Source organism: Accipiter gentilis, chromosome 6 (genome assembly GCF_929443795.1).
Source record: "Accipiter gentilis chromosome 6, bAccGen1.1, whole genome shotgun sequence".
Classification (NCBI taxonomy): Eukaryota; Metazoa; Chordata; class Aves; order Accipitriformes; family Accipitridae; genus Astur; species Astur gentilis.
The window spans coordinates 38,812,761-38,829,887 of NC_064885.1; the positions used below are offsets into that span (position 1 = coordinate 38,812,761).

General features: G+C 47.4%; 2 protein-coding genes across 7 annotated transcripts in view; one reads left to right on the forward strand and one right to left on the reverse strand.

Annotated features, from left to right (window-relative positions):
• TNIK (TRAF2 and NCK interacting kinase) overlaps positions 1–17,127 on the forward strand; it is a 169,551-nt gene that overhangs the window by 93,172 nt on the left and 59,252 nt on the right. For all 6 annotated transcript variants that reach the window (XM_049803969.1, XM_049803973.1, XM_049803970.1 and 3 more), the window contains exons 4-7: positions 2,450–2,575; positions 10,897–11,007; positions 13,384–13,474; positions 14,876–15,006. In XM_049803969.1, the coding sequence (XP_049659926.1) occupies positions 2,450–2,575; positions 10,897–11,007; positions 13,384–13,474; positions 14,876–15,006 (459 nt within the window). The remainder of the gene's footprint in view (positions 1–2,449; positions 2,576–10,896; positions 11,008–13,383; positions 13,475–14,875; positions 15,007–17,127) is intronic.
• SKIL (SKI like proto-oncogene) overlaps positions 1–17,127 on the reverse strand; it is a 237,469-nt gene that overhangs the window by 2,030 nt on the left and 218,312 nt on the right. The gene's annotated exons all lie outside the window — the stretch shown is intronic.

Sequence of the window (17,127 nt, forward strand, 5' to 3'; positions counted from 1 at the left end):
CACTAAACCCCCAAAGGCTCCTGACGACAATGCTTTGTCTAACTCATCTACGCTCTTGCTAATTATCTGTTAGGGAAGATTGCAGCGTAGAGGCCCTCAAATTACAGCACTTGATCAGTTTGGGCAGCCGCTGTCTCTGAATTAAGAATTTGGATTCTTTTTCCCGGGGCTGGTCCTGCTGTATGCTGCATGACCTACTTCCAGCAACTGATGTAACAGAATTGATTGATGGGGGCAAAGCGTGGCAGCAAAACCTGGTCTGTGGGTTTTGTCGGGTTTGGGGTTGGAGTAGTTACAGCAGCTGGCTGTGATAATTCCTTTTTCTTCCCTCCCTCGCTGGATTTGCTGGTGGTGATTGCTGGCAGTAGTAGTCCTGCTTGGAGCCGGAGGTTGGGCTGGGGACTCCTGAGCCTGGCTGTGCAGACATGTCCTCGGGTGCCATCCACAGCTCTGATGCTTTGGGGTTTTTTTTCCCCTGGTTTTGAATACTTCAACCTAAAGAGAGACTCGAGATAAAACCTTAGGCCAAGTGTCCCTGTGGCCTATCTCCATTTTTCCTAGAAAGCCAGGCGTGAGGTGGGGGACGACTGAAGAGCTGGCTAGTGGTACTCAGGGAGCTGGTGGGGTTTTGCACTGACCGCTCCTCCTTGCTCCCAGCACCGTTGAGCATCCAGCTGCTTTTTCTGTTGCAAAGGGCCTCAATAAAAAAAAATAATCTCTGGGGCCTGATAAACTAAATGTTATATTCCCTGGTTTCCTAGGCAAATGAAAACAAGCGAAGTTGTGTTGACTGCTTGAAGGAAAGAGGTGATAAAAGTCTTCCAGAAGAGTCCCCAGGTTTTCCTTGTAATGTTTGGGCCCATTCCTCCTCCTCTTTGGTACTTATGCTCTCCATGTTCTTACCAAAGATAAAATTGGAGGTTGTTTATACAAGCTCCACCTAGCTACTCCTTTTATTTGTTCCTGCTGTCCTCATCTTCACTGTTCTTCCCTGAATTCTCTCTGGAAGACTGTAGTCATTAAATCACTTTCTGTGGCAGTTTGGGAAGAAAGCCACGTTTCTGTCCGTGTTGTGTGACACCTGGTCAGGGAGCATCACTCTTCAAGAAGAGCTGCCCCTGCAGCTTTGCTGTCCACCGGGGTGTCTTGTCCTTTGCCCATTTGTAAAACTGAAGTCAGGATGAAGCAGGTGAGGGCCACGAGGGTAATAAAGAAGAATAAAGAACTAACAGCCCTTCTGGTCCTTTTATAATAAAGCTCATCGACATCAGGTCACTAACTGCTGCTCCACAGCCTGTGGAATTACAGCAGGCTGGAATTCGGTCAGCTTAAAATAAAACCAGGGCATGTTTGATGGTCATGAAAGCAAAGAGGTAGGACATGAAAACAGGCATCGGTGCGGTTCTCTTGCCTCGGCCGCTTCAGCTATTGCTGCTTTGCAGACAGGACGGAGAGGGGCCGCGACAGCCCATGGGAACGGTGTTAGTCCGGCAGAGAGTTTGTGGACAGGCAGCGTCTGCCTGCTCCCAGCGTGGTGCCACTGCACCACCAGTCCCAACCGGTGTCCCTGAAAGTCTTGTGCTGCTTCCAGGGTGGGCAGGAGCGGTGTGTCGGATGGCTGGGATGCACAGTGCAGGAGCACTTCTGCCGTGCAATGATTTCTAGAAAACCATCGTCTTGGGCCTTTGATGGGTGTAGGAGGGTGTGCTGGTGCCTTACTGGGGTAACGCAAGTGTAGTTGAGCTTCAGAGCAACGCGATGCTGATGTAAATTATGATACGAATTATAAAGGAATGAGTTTAAAGAGATGGAGGAATGTCTAAACTGCTGAAAACATGTCATTTGTGATGCCAAAGTCTGGCACTGGTGCACCTCTGGGTGGAGAGCAAGCCTCCCCGCGAGCGCTCGGTTCCTGGCCAGCCCTTCCTTTGCTTGGCCAGCGGGTACTTACGCCTGCAGATATTCAGATGCTCGGGAGCTCTCTGCTCCCACCTGAGCTGCAGGGTTTGAAGTGGCACACGGGGACGGTGGGTCGTTAACCTACGCGAGAGGACTGCTACCTGCCTTAAACTCCGCCAGCGCCTTTGGGATCCTGTTCTGGAGGAGATGCCATGATCTGAATCGTTTGGAAATGACCAGATTTCCGCACTGCCTGAAGATCTGTCCGGTTCAGGGTTCAGAAATGCAACGGGGAATGTGGTAAAGCATGTGTTTTCTCCTTAGCTTTTTGTTCAAGGAGCAACCCATTAGTCTCTAGTCCAGACCTCGGGCTCCCAGGGCTCTGCTGCAAAAAGTGGCTGTAAAAAAGTGTGCAAGGAAACTTGGGAGAGGTCGGTCAGAAATGGGGTGCTTGGAAGTTCACCCACGTATAAAGAGAACTGCGAGCCTGTGAAGTGCAGCCTCTTAGTGACTCTGGTTTTGTTTTTCTTTTCTTTTTGCCTCATCCCAGGATGAAGAGGAAGAGATCAAACAAGAAATTAACATGCTGAAGAAGTATTCTCACCACCGAAATATCGCTACTTATTATGGTGCTTTTATTAAAAAGAACCCACCAGGAATGGATGATCAGCTCTGGGTAAGTTGTTTTCTTTTCTTTAAAATAACTGGGTTTTAACACAAATTATTTACTCCGTGTTGTCCTTTTACCATGACCTGTATTGCACAAAAAGCCTTATTTTGCATCCGTCTTTTTCAAAGTCATGGCTTTGAAAAGGCTCTTCCTGCACCGCAAAATGCTTCTCCATTCTGCCATAAAATCTTTGCAGGCTGGTGATAAAACCTTTTTTATTCTGAATTGTCACTAACAACATCTTTGTTACAATATTCAATTGAAAATGATTCTGTCCTATGAAAATAAATGCATCCAAAAAAACAGTTGGAGGGAGCCCGGAGCGTTGCTGGGAAGATGGAGGCTGGAGGGGGGATGCTGGGCGCACGTGATTCCTGCCAGCTCTCGGCACTGCTTCTCGTGCTTAATGTTTCACGGAGCCAGTGCAGGCGAATGAAGAGGAGGGGGACGGCGAAGGGAGGGCAGGAAGGTCTGTGGCTGATCAGCCATTTCGGTGAAGATGCTTCATGTTGCTGAAGGGCTGCAAGCTGCTTTGCCTCTCCATAAATCCTTGCCTGCCTCCTCCCGCTGCTTCCTTTGTCAGTGGCTTCTCGGTTATTAATTCGGCATTCCCGGATGGCGGAGAATACAATTTAAATCTACCGTCTATCTCCGGAGACAGCTGGAGCATTGGAGCCCACCTCCTCGCCGGCGGCCGGTGCTTGTGGGGGCCGGGCAGGGCAGCAGGCACCGAAGGTCTGGGCTCCGGGCGCTGCCCTAAGGGGGATGAAAAATTAATTAGAGTTACTGTGCTTTATTCTGAGCTTGGCTGTGCTGTGGAGCAACAGCCTGCGGCACCCGTGGGCGTCTGACCAGCAGTTTGACACCTTGCTTTCGTTAGGACGGCATTGAAGGGAAGGCTACTTTTGAGTTACCTTAAATATAATGACCTGGATGTTGTCCTGTAGTCTAAATAGCATTTTTTTCCCCATAGTCTTGTAAATCCAGTCAGTTCTGGGTTATCCACGGGTAGTTTCCAAAGTTTTTCTGTGCCTGAACAAGATTGCTAGAGCCTGGTTTTTCAGGGGTAACAAATATCCGTGGTTCATCTGGGAGACCATGGAGATACTGGAGAGCAGCAGAGTGCTCTTTCCTTTAGTTTCTGTATAATCTAGGCTTTGTTTTCGCAAAAGGTTCAGTGGCTTCAGCTGCTTGCCCCTGCGTCTGCATGCCAGAGCATGGCTGTGGGAACCAGGGGGGTTTGGAGGACATTCCTCCATGTCACCTGGGACAGAAATAGAGCTGATGAGCTTCTGCACTGCTTTGTTACCCGAGACTCTCCGATACACTGAATTATTGGGAAGACTTGGGGGCTTGGCCTCCAGGGGCTTTTCTTACTTGGGTGTTGGGGTTATTTTTGATGGGAACTCTCAAAAAACATGTTCTTAGCAGCTGGCCTGGGATTCAGCGAGGAGAAAGCTGTCAAGCTGAGAAATGCCTTGACGTCCCATGAAATTCCATTTGGCTTTAGCTGGTTTATAATCTGTTTAAAAAAAAAAAGCAAAATGGAAAACCAACCCACAACATTTCCCCTTGTGCTGCTGGAGTACCTGGGGGGAAAAACACCCCACCAACTCTGTGACAAAGCCCTCAATAGTGAGAGAAGCCTTCCCTGGAGCTGGGCTCTGCTCAGTGCCTTTATGCTGCTTGGGTCTGGGGTTAGCACAGGCTGACCAGGGAAGAGGGTTTGTTTTTCTTCTTTCCTCCAGCTCCACTGCAAAGAGCTCTTGGCATATACAAGCATTAATAAAATAATGGTTTTTAAATGATTTGCCCATCCAGAGCAGCCCAAACTTCCAAAAAGCCCCCCAAACAAACCCCTCATTAGAAAACTCGTGGATTGAGAGAGGCTCTTTCATCAGTCTCCATCATCATGAAACGGCAGAGGATGCTGTACGTGCTGCATCACCTTCAGATGCCCGAAGTCAGGAGGATAACCTGGGTTTTCCCCAGCAGGTCACCCAGCTGTGCAAGGGGAGAAGGTGTTCATCACCCAGTTGTGCTGCTTGTCTCTTGCCCCCTGGGAAAGGTAGACTAGATAATCTAAATTCCCCTCCAGACTGCTATCTCTCCTCTCAGTTTTGTGGCCTTTCTCATGGGCTAGTGAAAAAAAATTTTGCAAAAGCTGCTTTTCTTGCACTGAAGAGTGCTGGGGTGTGAGGTTTTTTTAAGTCTAATCCTAGTGCTGAGGCTGGTGGAGGTATTCACGGGAAAGTTCCCCGGCTATGGAGGAGAGGTGTACTGGTGTCGCTGTGTTAAATAGCTGTTGTTTCAGGATCTGATTGAATTAGGACTTGCGTGAACTCTATCAGTCTTGCCGCACAGATAAAGGCTTGTTTATTTTTCATTGGCCCTTTGTTGAAATAAAACGGTTTCTGATAATGCCCAAGTAATTCTTTTTTATCGACATTCAGGAGGCTGATACGGAAATAAAAAACAGGGAGCTCTTTCAGTGGAGATTAAGATCTCTCGGAAGCACGGCAGGCTTCTGACATGAAGTATTGTCATCGCTTCTGCCGTGGTGATGAGCAGGTTTTTCGGTGCTGCTGCTCCATTTGATAGCAGCCACTCGCCCTGAAAGACGAACTAAACAACCAAGTTTTCCTGAAATTAAAGAGCTGCATGGAGGATATTTTAGCAGATGGCAATGGAGGTGTGCATCACAAATCTGATACCTTAGGAAAAAAAAGGAAGTAAAAGTCATAGGGCCAATCCTTATGGAACATTTTAAAAAAATTCAAAACATAGGAGGTAGGTTTATTCCTATGTTGGATAAAGTATTGCTTTCTGGGGGTGCTCTGGAACTTCGGGAGGGATTGTGCCTGTCTCTAACCGGGACAAGGGGGTTCTGGCTATGGTGCAAGGGGGCAAAGAGACGGTGAGCTGCAGAAACGGGGGAAATGACCCAGGGGACGGGGAGGACCCAGTTAATCAGTTAACTGCTGCTTCTCAGAGTTAAACTCGTTAAATTCCCCTTCCTCATCTCAGCTCTACGGTATGCCTTACCAGACTGCACATAATAACCCAGAGGGATTGTTTAGAGATATTTTGGGGGGGGGGGGGGGGGGGTTGGCAATGGGAGATGGGGCATTCATTAGGAAGTATGAATTTGATGGGGGAGGTGACCCCATCCCGAAAACCCCCCTCCCCAGGACGTCGCCCGCCCCGACAGCTGCTGGAAGCTGCAGGCTCTCTGCTTCATTCCAAAACGCTAAAACACTAATATACATCCGCGGGGCGATAGGAGTGCCACTCCGCTGATGTTTTGTCATCTACCCTGGCCATCCACGGTGCGCTGAAACCACGAACAGAGAAGCCCTGCTATGCATGGGCAGAGGAGGGGGCGGGGGGGTTGCAGAGGGGGCTGAGCGGTGGCTGGCAGCAACCCAGGACAGAGCCCACCCAGGACGGAGCCCACCCAGGACGGATCCCACCCGGCACGGTCCCTGGGGACCAGCGCTGGCTGCCGATGGATGGCTGCCATGGCAACCCTGCCTGCGCCCGGAGCTGCATCTGTCACGGAGAAGGGGAAAAATTGCTAACGGGCAGGTTGTCAAATACAGCGGCCTCCGGTGCGTCCTCTGCAGCGGGTAATTCAGGGCAGTTTTGGGGGGAAGAAGGAATTAGGGTGATTTAGGGCCGGAGGCTTAAGTCAGGATGGCACCGCTGCAGCCGTGCAATGCTCAGGGCTGTCACCGCATAGTTGCAATGCGCTTCTTCACCGTGTCAAGCTGTAGGGGCCCATTGAATCGCTGCAGGGTGGTACGGACAGAGTCACACCGGGGATCTGGAGAGCAAAAATTGGAGCGGTGAGGCTCCATTGAAAATGGAGCAGAAGCCATCAAAGCACTGGGTTGCACCTCTGCAGCTCAGAGCAGGATTGCTCTTAATCTGCTTATAGGCACTGAAGAATATTTTTGGGCAGTTGCTGATACCTTGCATCCCAGGAATTAAATTATTAAATGTTTGAGAAGGGACAGTTTTCAGTTGAGCTGTCATTCTCTCCAGTCCCTCCAAGCCCTGCAGTCCCGGGCAGGTGCGGGGGGAACGGTGCTGCTCCTCCGTCCCCGACCGAGAGCCTGGGGTTAGCAGAGAGGCTTTCTGCTGCTGTCTGGCTGACTAAGCCAACGCTGTTTCATTCTCACTCCTCTTCAAAGCGATGTCGGTGCCGTAAACACTGCAAGACTGCGAGCCCAGCTCCTTTCGCTGCCATCCCTAAGCCCAAAGCTTTCAGCCTGCTCAGGACCTGTGGCAGCAGCTGCCCGCCAGCTCCCCAAGGGGCACGAATTGCTTGACCGGCCTCGAAGCGCGGGGAGGTGCAGGCAGGGCGCAGCCAGGCAAGTCATTTATTTATGAAGGTGTGCAAGAGCGGTTCGGTGCTGCCGTCGAAGAGGGGAGAGCAGAGCAGCGCTGGCCCCGCTGCTCCCACCCAGGCGTCCCGCTGCAGCATCGCAGCCTGCTCAGGCTGTAGCACCAACACAGGCAATCAAAACCTGTGCTTATCTTCCTACGGAGTATTTTAGTTGCTGCTTAGTGCCAATTCGATGGCTATTTCTGTTTCTGAAATGGGCATCGGCTTTTCTGCTCATCCACCGAGTGACGGTCTCTGCATTTTTTAATGCTCCGTCGCTGGCTCCAGGTGCCGTGATGTGCGTGATGAGGGACCCTTTTGCGAGGGAGCCAGGCGGTGGGGTGGGATGGGAGGTTTGCGTGGCCTGGGCACAGGGGACTGCATCGCACCTGGGTTCTGTTTACACGCACAGCAGGAGGAAGGATTTCCAGGAGCCTTCAGCCTGGGGGTGTTGTGTGCTCGTTTTCTGTAAAAGAGGTCAAATTGTTTGTGGGGTGAGGAATAGGAACACGGAAGGGTTTGGCTTGCAGAATAAAGGAGTTGGATGGTTTGGCAGGGTTCCTCGGGACAAGTTGGAGCGATTCACCATCAGCTGGATTGGGGTTTCTGTACTGGGGATGCTCAGGTTTGAGCCCTTCCAGTAACGTACAGCGGCAATGGGAACAGAGGTCTTACTGGCCGTTGTCAAGCTGGGGAAGGTGGTGGTTGATTTGAAAGCTGCGAGGGCTCTTAAAACAAAAAATTTGTGAGACAGCAGGACAGAGATTTACAGCTGCTGCTTCCGAATTTGCCTTGCTTATGAAGTTTGCTGTCACTCTGATACGAAGAGCTAAGTAAATGCTAAATGAACTGTATTTAAAAATACTTCCTCAATAAGTGGCCTTGCAAATTAAATTTCAGAAGATGATCTTACCTTTAGCCCATCTTGATGATAATTTTAATTATGGTTAATAAAAATTCAATCTGCATTTCAAGTTTATTGTCTTCCCCCATCATGACTTCATCCTTTAACAAGATTGGTAATGATGCAAGTGTGTGCAGGGCAAAGCACTCACCTAGAGACGTGGGACTGGTAAGTTTGAAGCCTTCCCTGACTATACTAAGCTCTGCCCTAAAATCAGCGGGAACTTTTGATGCCTTTTCTTCTCTCCTGGAAGGCTGTTTGTTGGTTTCCAACCTAAATATACCTGTAGGGTGTTGACATATTGATATTATGCCAGTATCTACCTTGTTCTTCTCCTTGTCTGGTGCTTCCCTGTCCCTACTGTTGACAGTATACACTCACATCCCATAGCCGTCCACCCCCTGGCTGCCTGAACAAGTCCTCAGGTCCTCTGAGAAGACCCGATCATCTTCCTGGACCTGCTCCAGCATGCATTTATCATTCTTGGGCTCCATTGCCCGGCAGGACACGCAGTGCGGTGGGTGAAGTCTCACCTGGCCTGTTGGTGTGACTCCTTAGCCATCATCTCTTTGGAGGCTGGATTCTATGAGTTGTAGTTGGGACTTCTGTAGCATCCTTCCATCTGAGGAGCAAAGGAAACTATAAAAACGTAAGGGGATCACGGTGCCGCTAAGCACCGCAGCAGCCAGCTTTCCTCCTGTTCCATCCAAACCTTCTGGAAACGGCGGTTTTTCACGTAGGGTGTCCCATCAGCAGGTGGGGACGCTCGGGCAGCCTCGTCATCTTTCCGCTGTCTGTTTTCTTGGAGAACTCGTGGCAGGGCTTTCGGGAAGTGCCTTGCTGTTAGCGACACGTGCGCGCTGCTGAGCCCCCTTGGCCCCTGCCCAACTGGACCTGGAGCCTGCTGGTACTGCCAGAGATCTGCCGGTGCTGGATATTTTCCTATAGATGTTACGGGAGTGTGCAGCTCTTAAAAAGCCGAGTTGGAAACACTCCCACTGGGAGTTTCTCTTTCCCTTTCTCTGTTTTTATTTTTTTTCTTTAATCTGCAGGAGATTTCACAATTACAGATTAGGGATACATCAGCAGGTAGCCGTATTATTCACCTCCTGGTGCAAAATTAATCTTTGCTCTGTGGAAATCAAGGACAGGGTAGAGGACTGAGTGAACTGCCAGCTCCATAAAGATAATCTGGCAAATTAATGGATGCACTGTGTACTTTTAATGGGATTTTTTCTGTCTTCCTTTAAGCGTTGTGATTGCTGTACATAGTATAGCATGCCCTTCCTCTTCCTCCTGCTCCAAACCCTGGTGAGAGCCTGTGGATGAATTTCCATGGAAGGGGACCGGAGAGGGCAGCCTTTGGGGTTGGAAAGTGTTTGTGGCTGGCTCAGCTATCCAGGGTTTTCCTTTCTGAGCTTGCTGGCCTGGTATCCCAAACGTTCGTTTAATCAGAAACATGTGCAGACACAGATATTCCCCACGTGTCAATCGTTCAAAGGGAAGAAAGAGAGCAAAAGCGACTTTGAAACCAGTTGTTCCGTTATTCCCCATTCAGTGAGCAATGAGTAACCCACGACTGAGGCCGTGTCCCAGTGACCCAGCTGGATTGCTGGTCTCCTGCTGGGGTGGAAGAGCTGTAAGCGCTGCAGCAGCATTCCTTGCCTTTGCACAGGGCAGACTTTGGCTGGTCACGCGTCTATTTCTTGAAGCCAGTTTCCTGACGTAAGAGGCATATACAAAGAATTTTTCAGCTGTCAGTTGAGGAGGAGAAAAGAAACTTAATATCAAAACTAAAGATAGGAGCGTGGTCAAAGCCAACTAAGGTAGAGTCTGCTCGAGTATTTTATTTAACCTGAAGGTTTATAGCAGTACTGTGTCTGGACTTTATGATCCTTTATTTATTATAGTCTCTTAAATCACTGCATTTGAGCAATTTCATTAGGAGTAACCCTTTTGCAGTTTCTTTCTCTTCTTTTGGCCTATGCTTTTAATAAAGTGATGTCACTTGCTTGGAGAACCTTAAATGCCATGTAAGCTTCATGTGATAAGAAACTTTAAACGTGCGCATTGAAGAATCTGGCAAGGCATGACTTGTAAGGGAATTTCTTTTAATAGCAAGCTGATCTAACTGGAAGACATGGTTTCACATCTGAGAGAAACACTTGCAGAGGTCTCGGAGGAGGCTTGTTGCGTACGCGGGCTGTGCTCGCTTTCTGGAGCACACCGACGGCTCCTCCACGCCCTGGGGATCCGTGATGTCCCTGGGAAGCAGATGTACATCCCGTGCTATTTTTATAAGGTTTCTTTCACAGTTGCTCAATGACAAGTTCAAGTTTGGGCCTGGGTTAGATCGTTGTACTTCTATATTTGATATTATGAAACTCTGGAAGTGGTACAAGCAGTGGTGCCGTCTCATTTGAACCAACCTGAGCACCAGGACACCAGCTCTTGCCCGGAGAGCCTGAAGCTGCATGGCAAGCTTCCCCTCAAGGAAGGTTTCCTGCTCAAAAGTGATCAAAAACAAAGACCTTCTGGTAAAAAAAAAAAAAAAAAAAAAAAAAAAAAAGTTGGAAAGCATACCTGGTTTCTAAGGTTGTAGGAAGCCTTCAAACATCTGTCTTGTTGCCTTCACATTTTCAGAGTTGAAGAACTTATATGCAAGAGGTGGAGTTTTGTTTGTATTGCTGTTGATACTAAACATTGATCAGAAGTATAAAGTAGGGTATGTAGTGGTGGGGTCTGAGATTTCAAGGTTTCCAATTCCTCTGCTGATTTTCAGCACCAGACTGACTCCTCTTTCTTGTTCCCAAGCCTCTGGAGAGCACCAACCCTTTCAAGCCTTCCAGCCTTTTACTGTTTCATTTTTATAACAAAAACTGTATGGATTACAAGCTGATAGGTTTGAGATTGTGTCCTGATGGCTCCGCGTAGCACTGCGTTGCCAAAATTGGGGTCCTGACCTGGGATCGGGCAGCCCAGAGGATGCTGTCGGTGTCATTGCAGTAATTGCATTTTTGTTCCATTTGGCAGCTGGTGATGGAGTTCTGCGGCGCGGGCTCCGTCACCGACCTCATCAAGAACACGAAGGGGAACACTTTGAAGGAGGAGTGGATCGCCTACATCTGCAGAGAGATTTTACGGGTACGTGTCCAGAGGGACCTAAATGTCAGGGGTTGTTGGAGTGTCGCCCTCGGTGCTCAGGGGACACGGAAAGGCTTTGGCTCTGCAGGCTTCGTGGCTGCCGCGCTGCCATGGGCTGGAGCCTCTTTGGTGCCGGTAGGCATGAATGATTCATGTGCTTGTATGATGCATAATAAATAAGCCCTGTTTAATGCCCTTTAGCTCTGTTAGTTCCCTGACTTTTAATGCTCTTTTTCCTTCAACAAAAATATAATTTCCTTCAGTATTAATAGGGCAAAGATTTATTTACATTAGAATTACATTTTCAATTAACAGAAAGGTGAGGACTAATAAAGTCTGTGGAAAGAATCTTTGTGATTAAAAAGCACCCGACGTTTTATAAATCCACATGTCTCTAGCTTTAATGAGGATGCTGCAGCTTTTATACCCACAAGACAAATGTTTGACTGGAATGTCTTAAAGTGGGCCACGCCAGAGTTTCACGTACTGGGAGATGCCAGCTTCAGCAAAGGCTTGCTTACATTTTGCGCAGCTGAGGTCAGATGATGTGATTGTCGTGGTTGCCCGACATTAAAATCTATCACTCCTTGAACCAAGGTTTTGTTCAGGAGAAAACAGAAATATTGGGCGTGGGAAGGAAACCTGTAGAGGAGCCATTCAAGTGATAGGACGAGAGGAAACGGCCTCAAGTTGCACCAGGGAAGGTTTAAATTGGATATTAGGAAAAATTTCTTCACCGAAAGGGTAATCAAGCATTGGAACAGGCTGTGCGGGGAAGTGGTTGAGTCACCATCCCTGCAGGTGTTTATAAGACATGGAGGTGTGGTGCTTAGGGACGTGGTTTGGTGGTGGACTTGGCAGTGCTAGGTTAATGGTCGGACTCGATCTTAAAGGACTTTTCCAACCTAAATGATTCTATGATTCTGTGAAAGAAAATGAGGCAGAATGACTGCTCTGAAAAGAGGTGTCTGACACTGCTGCTGAGGCTGCCGCTGGTGTCCAGAGGTGACACAGCACTTCTCTGTTGACCCCACACGCCACGGTCCGCACCAACACGATGTGCAGAAGATACTGGTGCTCTAGCTAATCCGTTGTTGTACGGACACTGCTTTCAGTGCCAGGAAACCACAGTTACATGGGCTTATTTTAAATGTATGAGCTCTGTGAGCCTACTTCTTAAAATAGTCCCTGGCAGTGAGTCAGAACCCAGCCACTGACTCATGTCCCAGGGCCACCGTCGCGTGTCATCGCTTGCATTTTGGCCGCGCGTTGAGGCGGTTGGTTGGTGACCTCCGTAGGGTTTCAGGTGGTGAAAGGCTCCCACCTTTGTGCTGCAGAAGGTGGCTCAGTCTTGGTTCAGAAGTTGACAGCCAGTTGTAATTCTAACACGAGGCACGTCGTTAAAGGGTTTATTGAAATTCAGTGAAATTTTTGCTTTGCCTCCAGTGCACAAAGGTGCCTCTAACCAGGTATAACGCGGCTAAAAAAGGGCTGCCATACAGATATAACCTATTCCATGGTGGTGTCCAAAGGTAACGAGCGTAAAATGACTAATAACTACCAGCAGTGATAGCAGAAATTATTTTCTTCCTCAAATATGAATGTTTAATGTGAAATGTAAACCTAATACAAAATTAGTTTTTGAAGTAATCCATATTTTTTAAGCTGGCGATATAGGTGGATGTTACTTTGAAGCTGAAATAATAAATGAATGAAATAAAAATGTAGGTTGCAAAAAGAAATTAATGAGCTAATAAAAAAGCACAACAGAAAAGCTAGTTTACCTTTAGCCTTTGAGACAGGCTTTTAATTTGAGCTATGTCTCTATTAGGGGTATGTGCAAGTTATAACATTTGTATTTGCATGGTAGCTTTTTTAATACAAGCTTTTCAGTCTATTGAAGTCCAGTTTATTGGACCGATATAACAAGAGAATTGTTTTCTTCAGTTTCTGGATGGTGGAAATACAGAAAGGAGACAAAACCATTCTATTATTTCTGCCACAAAAATGGCTCCCTAAGGCAAGGGAGCACATGGGGGAAAATGTGTCTAGAGCTATGGAGGAATTTGGTTAATATGGGTTCCTGCAGAAACTGAAAGGTTGGTTTTAATCCCTATAGAATTGACGGTTCTCCTGCAACGGAGAGCACCCACTGTGACACATACAGCCCACCGGTGGGCGTCTCACTTGCCGGGCATGTCCTCCCAGCGTGTGACATAGGACAGTATTTTGAACACACGATAAACAAAAGCATTCTCAAGTGCTTAACTCCAACTGTGAATCTTTCATTTCTGGAGCGTAATTGGTTGAGGAAGAATGTCAGAAAATAACATGCTTTGAACTTGGATTCCTCTAACCTTTCTCTGAATTCTCTAGGGCTTGAGTCATCTACACCAGCACAAAGTAATTCATCGAGACATCAAGGGACAGAATGTATTGCTGACAGAAAATGCAGAAGTTAAACTAGGTAAGAGTGGGTTAGAGCTCTTGGAAACTGCAAGTGGGCTGGCTGGAGAGCAGCAGCAAAACTGACTTCTACGTGACTTGGTGAAAGGGAATGGATACTAGGAGCTACTCTGTGTTTTCTCTCGTGGCAGCCTCAATAATGTGACCTTGGGTGTTGTTGACCAAGCACCGTGCAATAAACTGCCCATGGTTGATGGTCAGGTTCTGCATGCAAAGATGTACTTGCAGTGGTGTTTCTGTTCAGACAGGTAGTTTGGGCAGCTCTGCCATCACATACAGGTTAAGCAATCAAGACCGTTTTTTCATGCCCCAGGTTGAAAATTGCCCTTGTGTGCATCGCCAGACATTATCAAAGGCTGTTCCCCCACAGCTTGATAGTAGTGTCCTACAGGATCATAATCCATTCAGTTTAGTAATAATCTAATAATCTAGTATTATCTAATCCATAATCCAGACTAGTTTTCCAAGATAACCTGTTGGAGAGAGCTTAATTTGCAAGAAGTACTCTGAATTTCATATGCAGTCTTAGTCACCCTGGAGAAGACCAGGCATTCAAGTGAGGATCATACAGAAGACAGCAGATCAGCACAGATGATGTGCTGATATCCTCGGCTGTCCAGCACCGATGTTATTAAGGCTGTCTTGGCGCGTTTTAATTTATGCCAGTGATGAAAGATCCCTAACACTGGTAAAGTGAGGTGCAAGCCTTATTTTCCCATGTCTATCCTCTCTCTTTACAGTGGAATAAAACCCCAGCTTAACAGATGGCACCACCAGCTCGTTTGGCTTTATGCTGGTGAAGATTCCCCTCCAAGGGGAAATTCTCCAGGGCAAATCTCCAACCATTGTGTTGTGCAAAGTGAACTTAGTGGACCGTAGAGTATTCTCTCACTGATTTGATTTCATCAGGTTTTGCTTCATTTTGCAGCTCTCTGCTTGACATTTCCCTATGGGCCTTTGTCCTTGGCCCTTAGTTCCTTAAGTCTTTTGCATTTCTGCCATTTCTAGCAAGAATTTAGGTAGAAAAATGAGGCTTCTACCAGTATTTGGCAGGCTTTAATTCAAATGAGAAAGCGTAGAACAAAGGCTGCTGCTTATTCATGTTGCTAACCGTGTTTCTCATTAGTATGGGGAGCTGTGATTTCTTTTCATTGCCTCCTGGCAAGGAGGAAAAGGCACAGGGTTTCGTACAAAACCTGGACATCAGATGATCAGGTTTGTCCTTGATTGACCTCTGTTGATCCCAGCAGATACCAAACAGGAGTGTCTCTGGCCGTGTCTTTCTTTCCTGACTGTGCGCAGGAGTTGGTCTGAATGAACTTAATGTTTTACATTCAACAGAAGAGTGTTGCTCAGGTTTGTCTGCGACCTTACAATGCCCTGGTGTCTCTCTGATCCACAGTGGATTTTGGTGTCAGTGCTCAGCTGGACAGAACGGTGGGCAGGAGAAACACCTTCATTGGAACGCCTTACTGGATGGCCCCCGAGGTCATTGCCTGCGATGAAAATCCCGATGCCACTTACGACTTCAAGGTACCTAAACGAGTATCTTTCTACTCTGTTATACATCATTACAGGTGTAATCTTTGCAAAGTCAAGCACGTTTACTAGTAAGGCAGGGAAGGAATTAAAGCGGCGCTTATTGGTGCTTGCAGTGGGAGTTGTGATCATAAACATCTGAAGCAGGTGCTTGGTATGAGCTCAGATTTTATGCCCCTGTACCATGAACTTGAGCACTCAGGAATTTAGTATATGCTTGCAGCTTTGAAAAATATGTTGACAAGCAGCGTAGTCTCCTCCTGCTTTCTGGCTGTTGGGTTTCGAGATGCCAATTCAGGTCCGATGTGAATCTTTGTTGTGCCGTTCACGTATCCAAATTTACTGTGAAGAAGTCTTTCCCCATGCTGAGAAAGGTGTCAGACTGAGGCTTCCTACCTGCTAGCCTGCTTTTCAGTGCTGCATGTTTAAATACTACAGGCAAACATGCTGTATTTGCTCTATTTACTCTGGAGAGAAGTCAGGTCAGGTTTAGAAAGGGCAAAATCACATCTTCTGGCCTGCAGGCTGGTATTCGCCGGGAGATCTGAAGGCTGCCACACAATCAGACGTTTAGGGGGCTGACCTACTTTTCACATGTCTCTCTAGCCTGTTTGAAGTTTATTTTTGGATTGGTGGCAGCACAACATTGCTGCTGAGTTATAACATGGCACAGAGCCCCGTGCCACGCAGCAGGTCCACAGGAGGGTTATGAGTCCCACCTGCCCATTCAAACTACAGTGAGGTCTGATGTTTAAAGCAGGGAGAGCTTTAATATATTTTATCTTGTTTCTGCCTTACTGCAAGTTTCTGGACACACGTCTGTAGAAATGTCCCTTGGTTTTTTGTCCCTTGGTTTTTTGAAGCGTGCAGAATTTGAATTTCTAAATCGTTCGTGCGCGTGCCGGAAGGTCACTTTACAAGGTAATGTTTAAAAAGGACTTTGAGACCCTCTGGTGTGGAGCTAGGTAGCTGCTTTCTAACAGTAGGACACTACAATGTAGTAGTGCAACAGCCCACCATCGCGATACGATTTGGGGTGCGATTACCAATCACTCAGAGAAATTTTTGAGATGGAGGATTTTAAAGTAACCAAGCGATGCTTTGGTATTGCAGCTGTTTAAGTGCATCAGTCAACTTTTGAACTGATGGTTTTCCAGAGAGCAGCTCTCCAGTCCGAGTTCAGATTCGGGGTTACATAAATCGTTAATGATAAGGACATGTAGAAATAGTTTAATCTGCAATTACTTACTACTCTGATTAACCAATTACAACAGGCGTTCCTTCAACTCTGCTGATGGCAGTGCTTCGTAGCAGGGCTGCAGCCCGGGCTCACTGCTCTCGCCGCTTCTCCAGTGACAGCCGCCTGGTGCAACGCTCTAATTAATCGCAGCTTTTTATTTTTTTTTTTTTTTTTTTTAAAAACGGACTGGTATCTTCATAGGCTACTTTCTACCCTTAGAAATCCCTAAGGTTTTTCCTCTTTCCAGAATAACTAGGGCACTTAATATGCCGTTGACTGATGCACAAACGCCGGGACCAGAATCCCTCTATTGTCCCCGAGGATCAAATGCTCGTAGCGAGCCGGGCGCTCGCGTCTCTGAAGTTGGCATTGACCGTTTTCCCTTGGCTGGGGGTATGAAACAGAAGGCTGATTGCTGCCGACACACTCACTGCAGGGTGTTTTCGGAGCTCCTGGTGATGTGGGAGCCACTGGACGTTAGTCCGTACCCCGGATCACATCCCTGCACCTGATGCTCTTGCTTTGAAGTGTGTGGGGGGGGAAATGTAAATGATTTTTTTTTTTTTTTTAAAGGGATGCAAATCAGATGCTCTCAGGTTTAGCCAACTGGCTTAAAATAGTGAATACAAAAGATGAGATTTATAGGGTGAAAAAAGGAATACTTGCAGGCTTAATCTGTTGGACAAAAAGCCTCTGATCTCACTGTTTCCTTAGCCAGAAAGAGATGCCTGTGTAATCTATGGAAGGAGGCAGTAAATACCTCCTCACAAAAATAAACCACTTTCAAAAAGAACAAATAGAAACCCCACATTGTTGAGGTTATTTATCGGTTTTTCCCCCAGACGTTTCTCCTTTTTTCTTTAGAGATATCATGT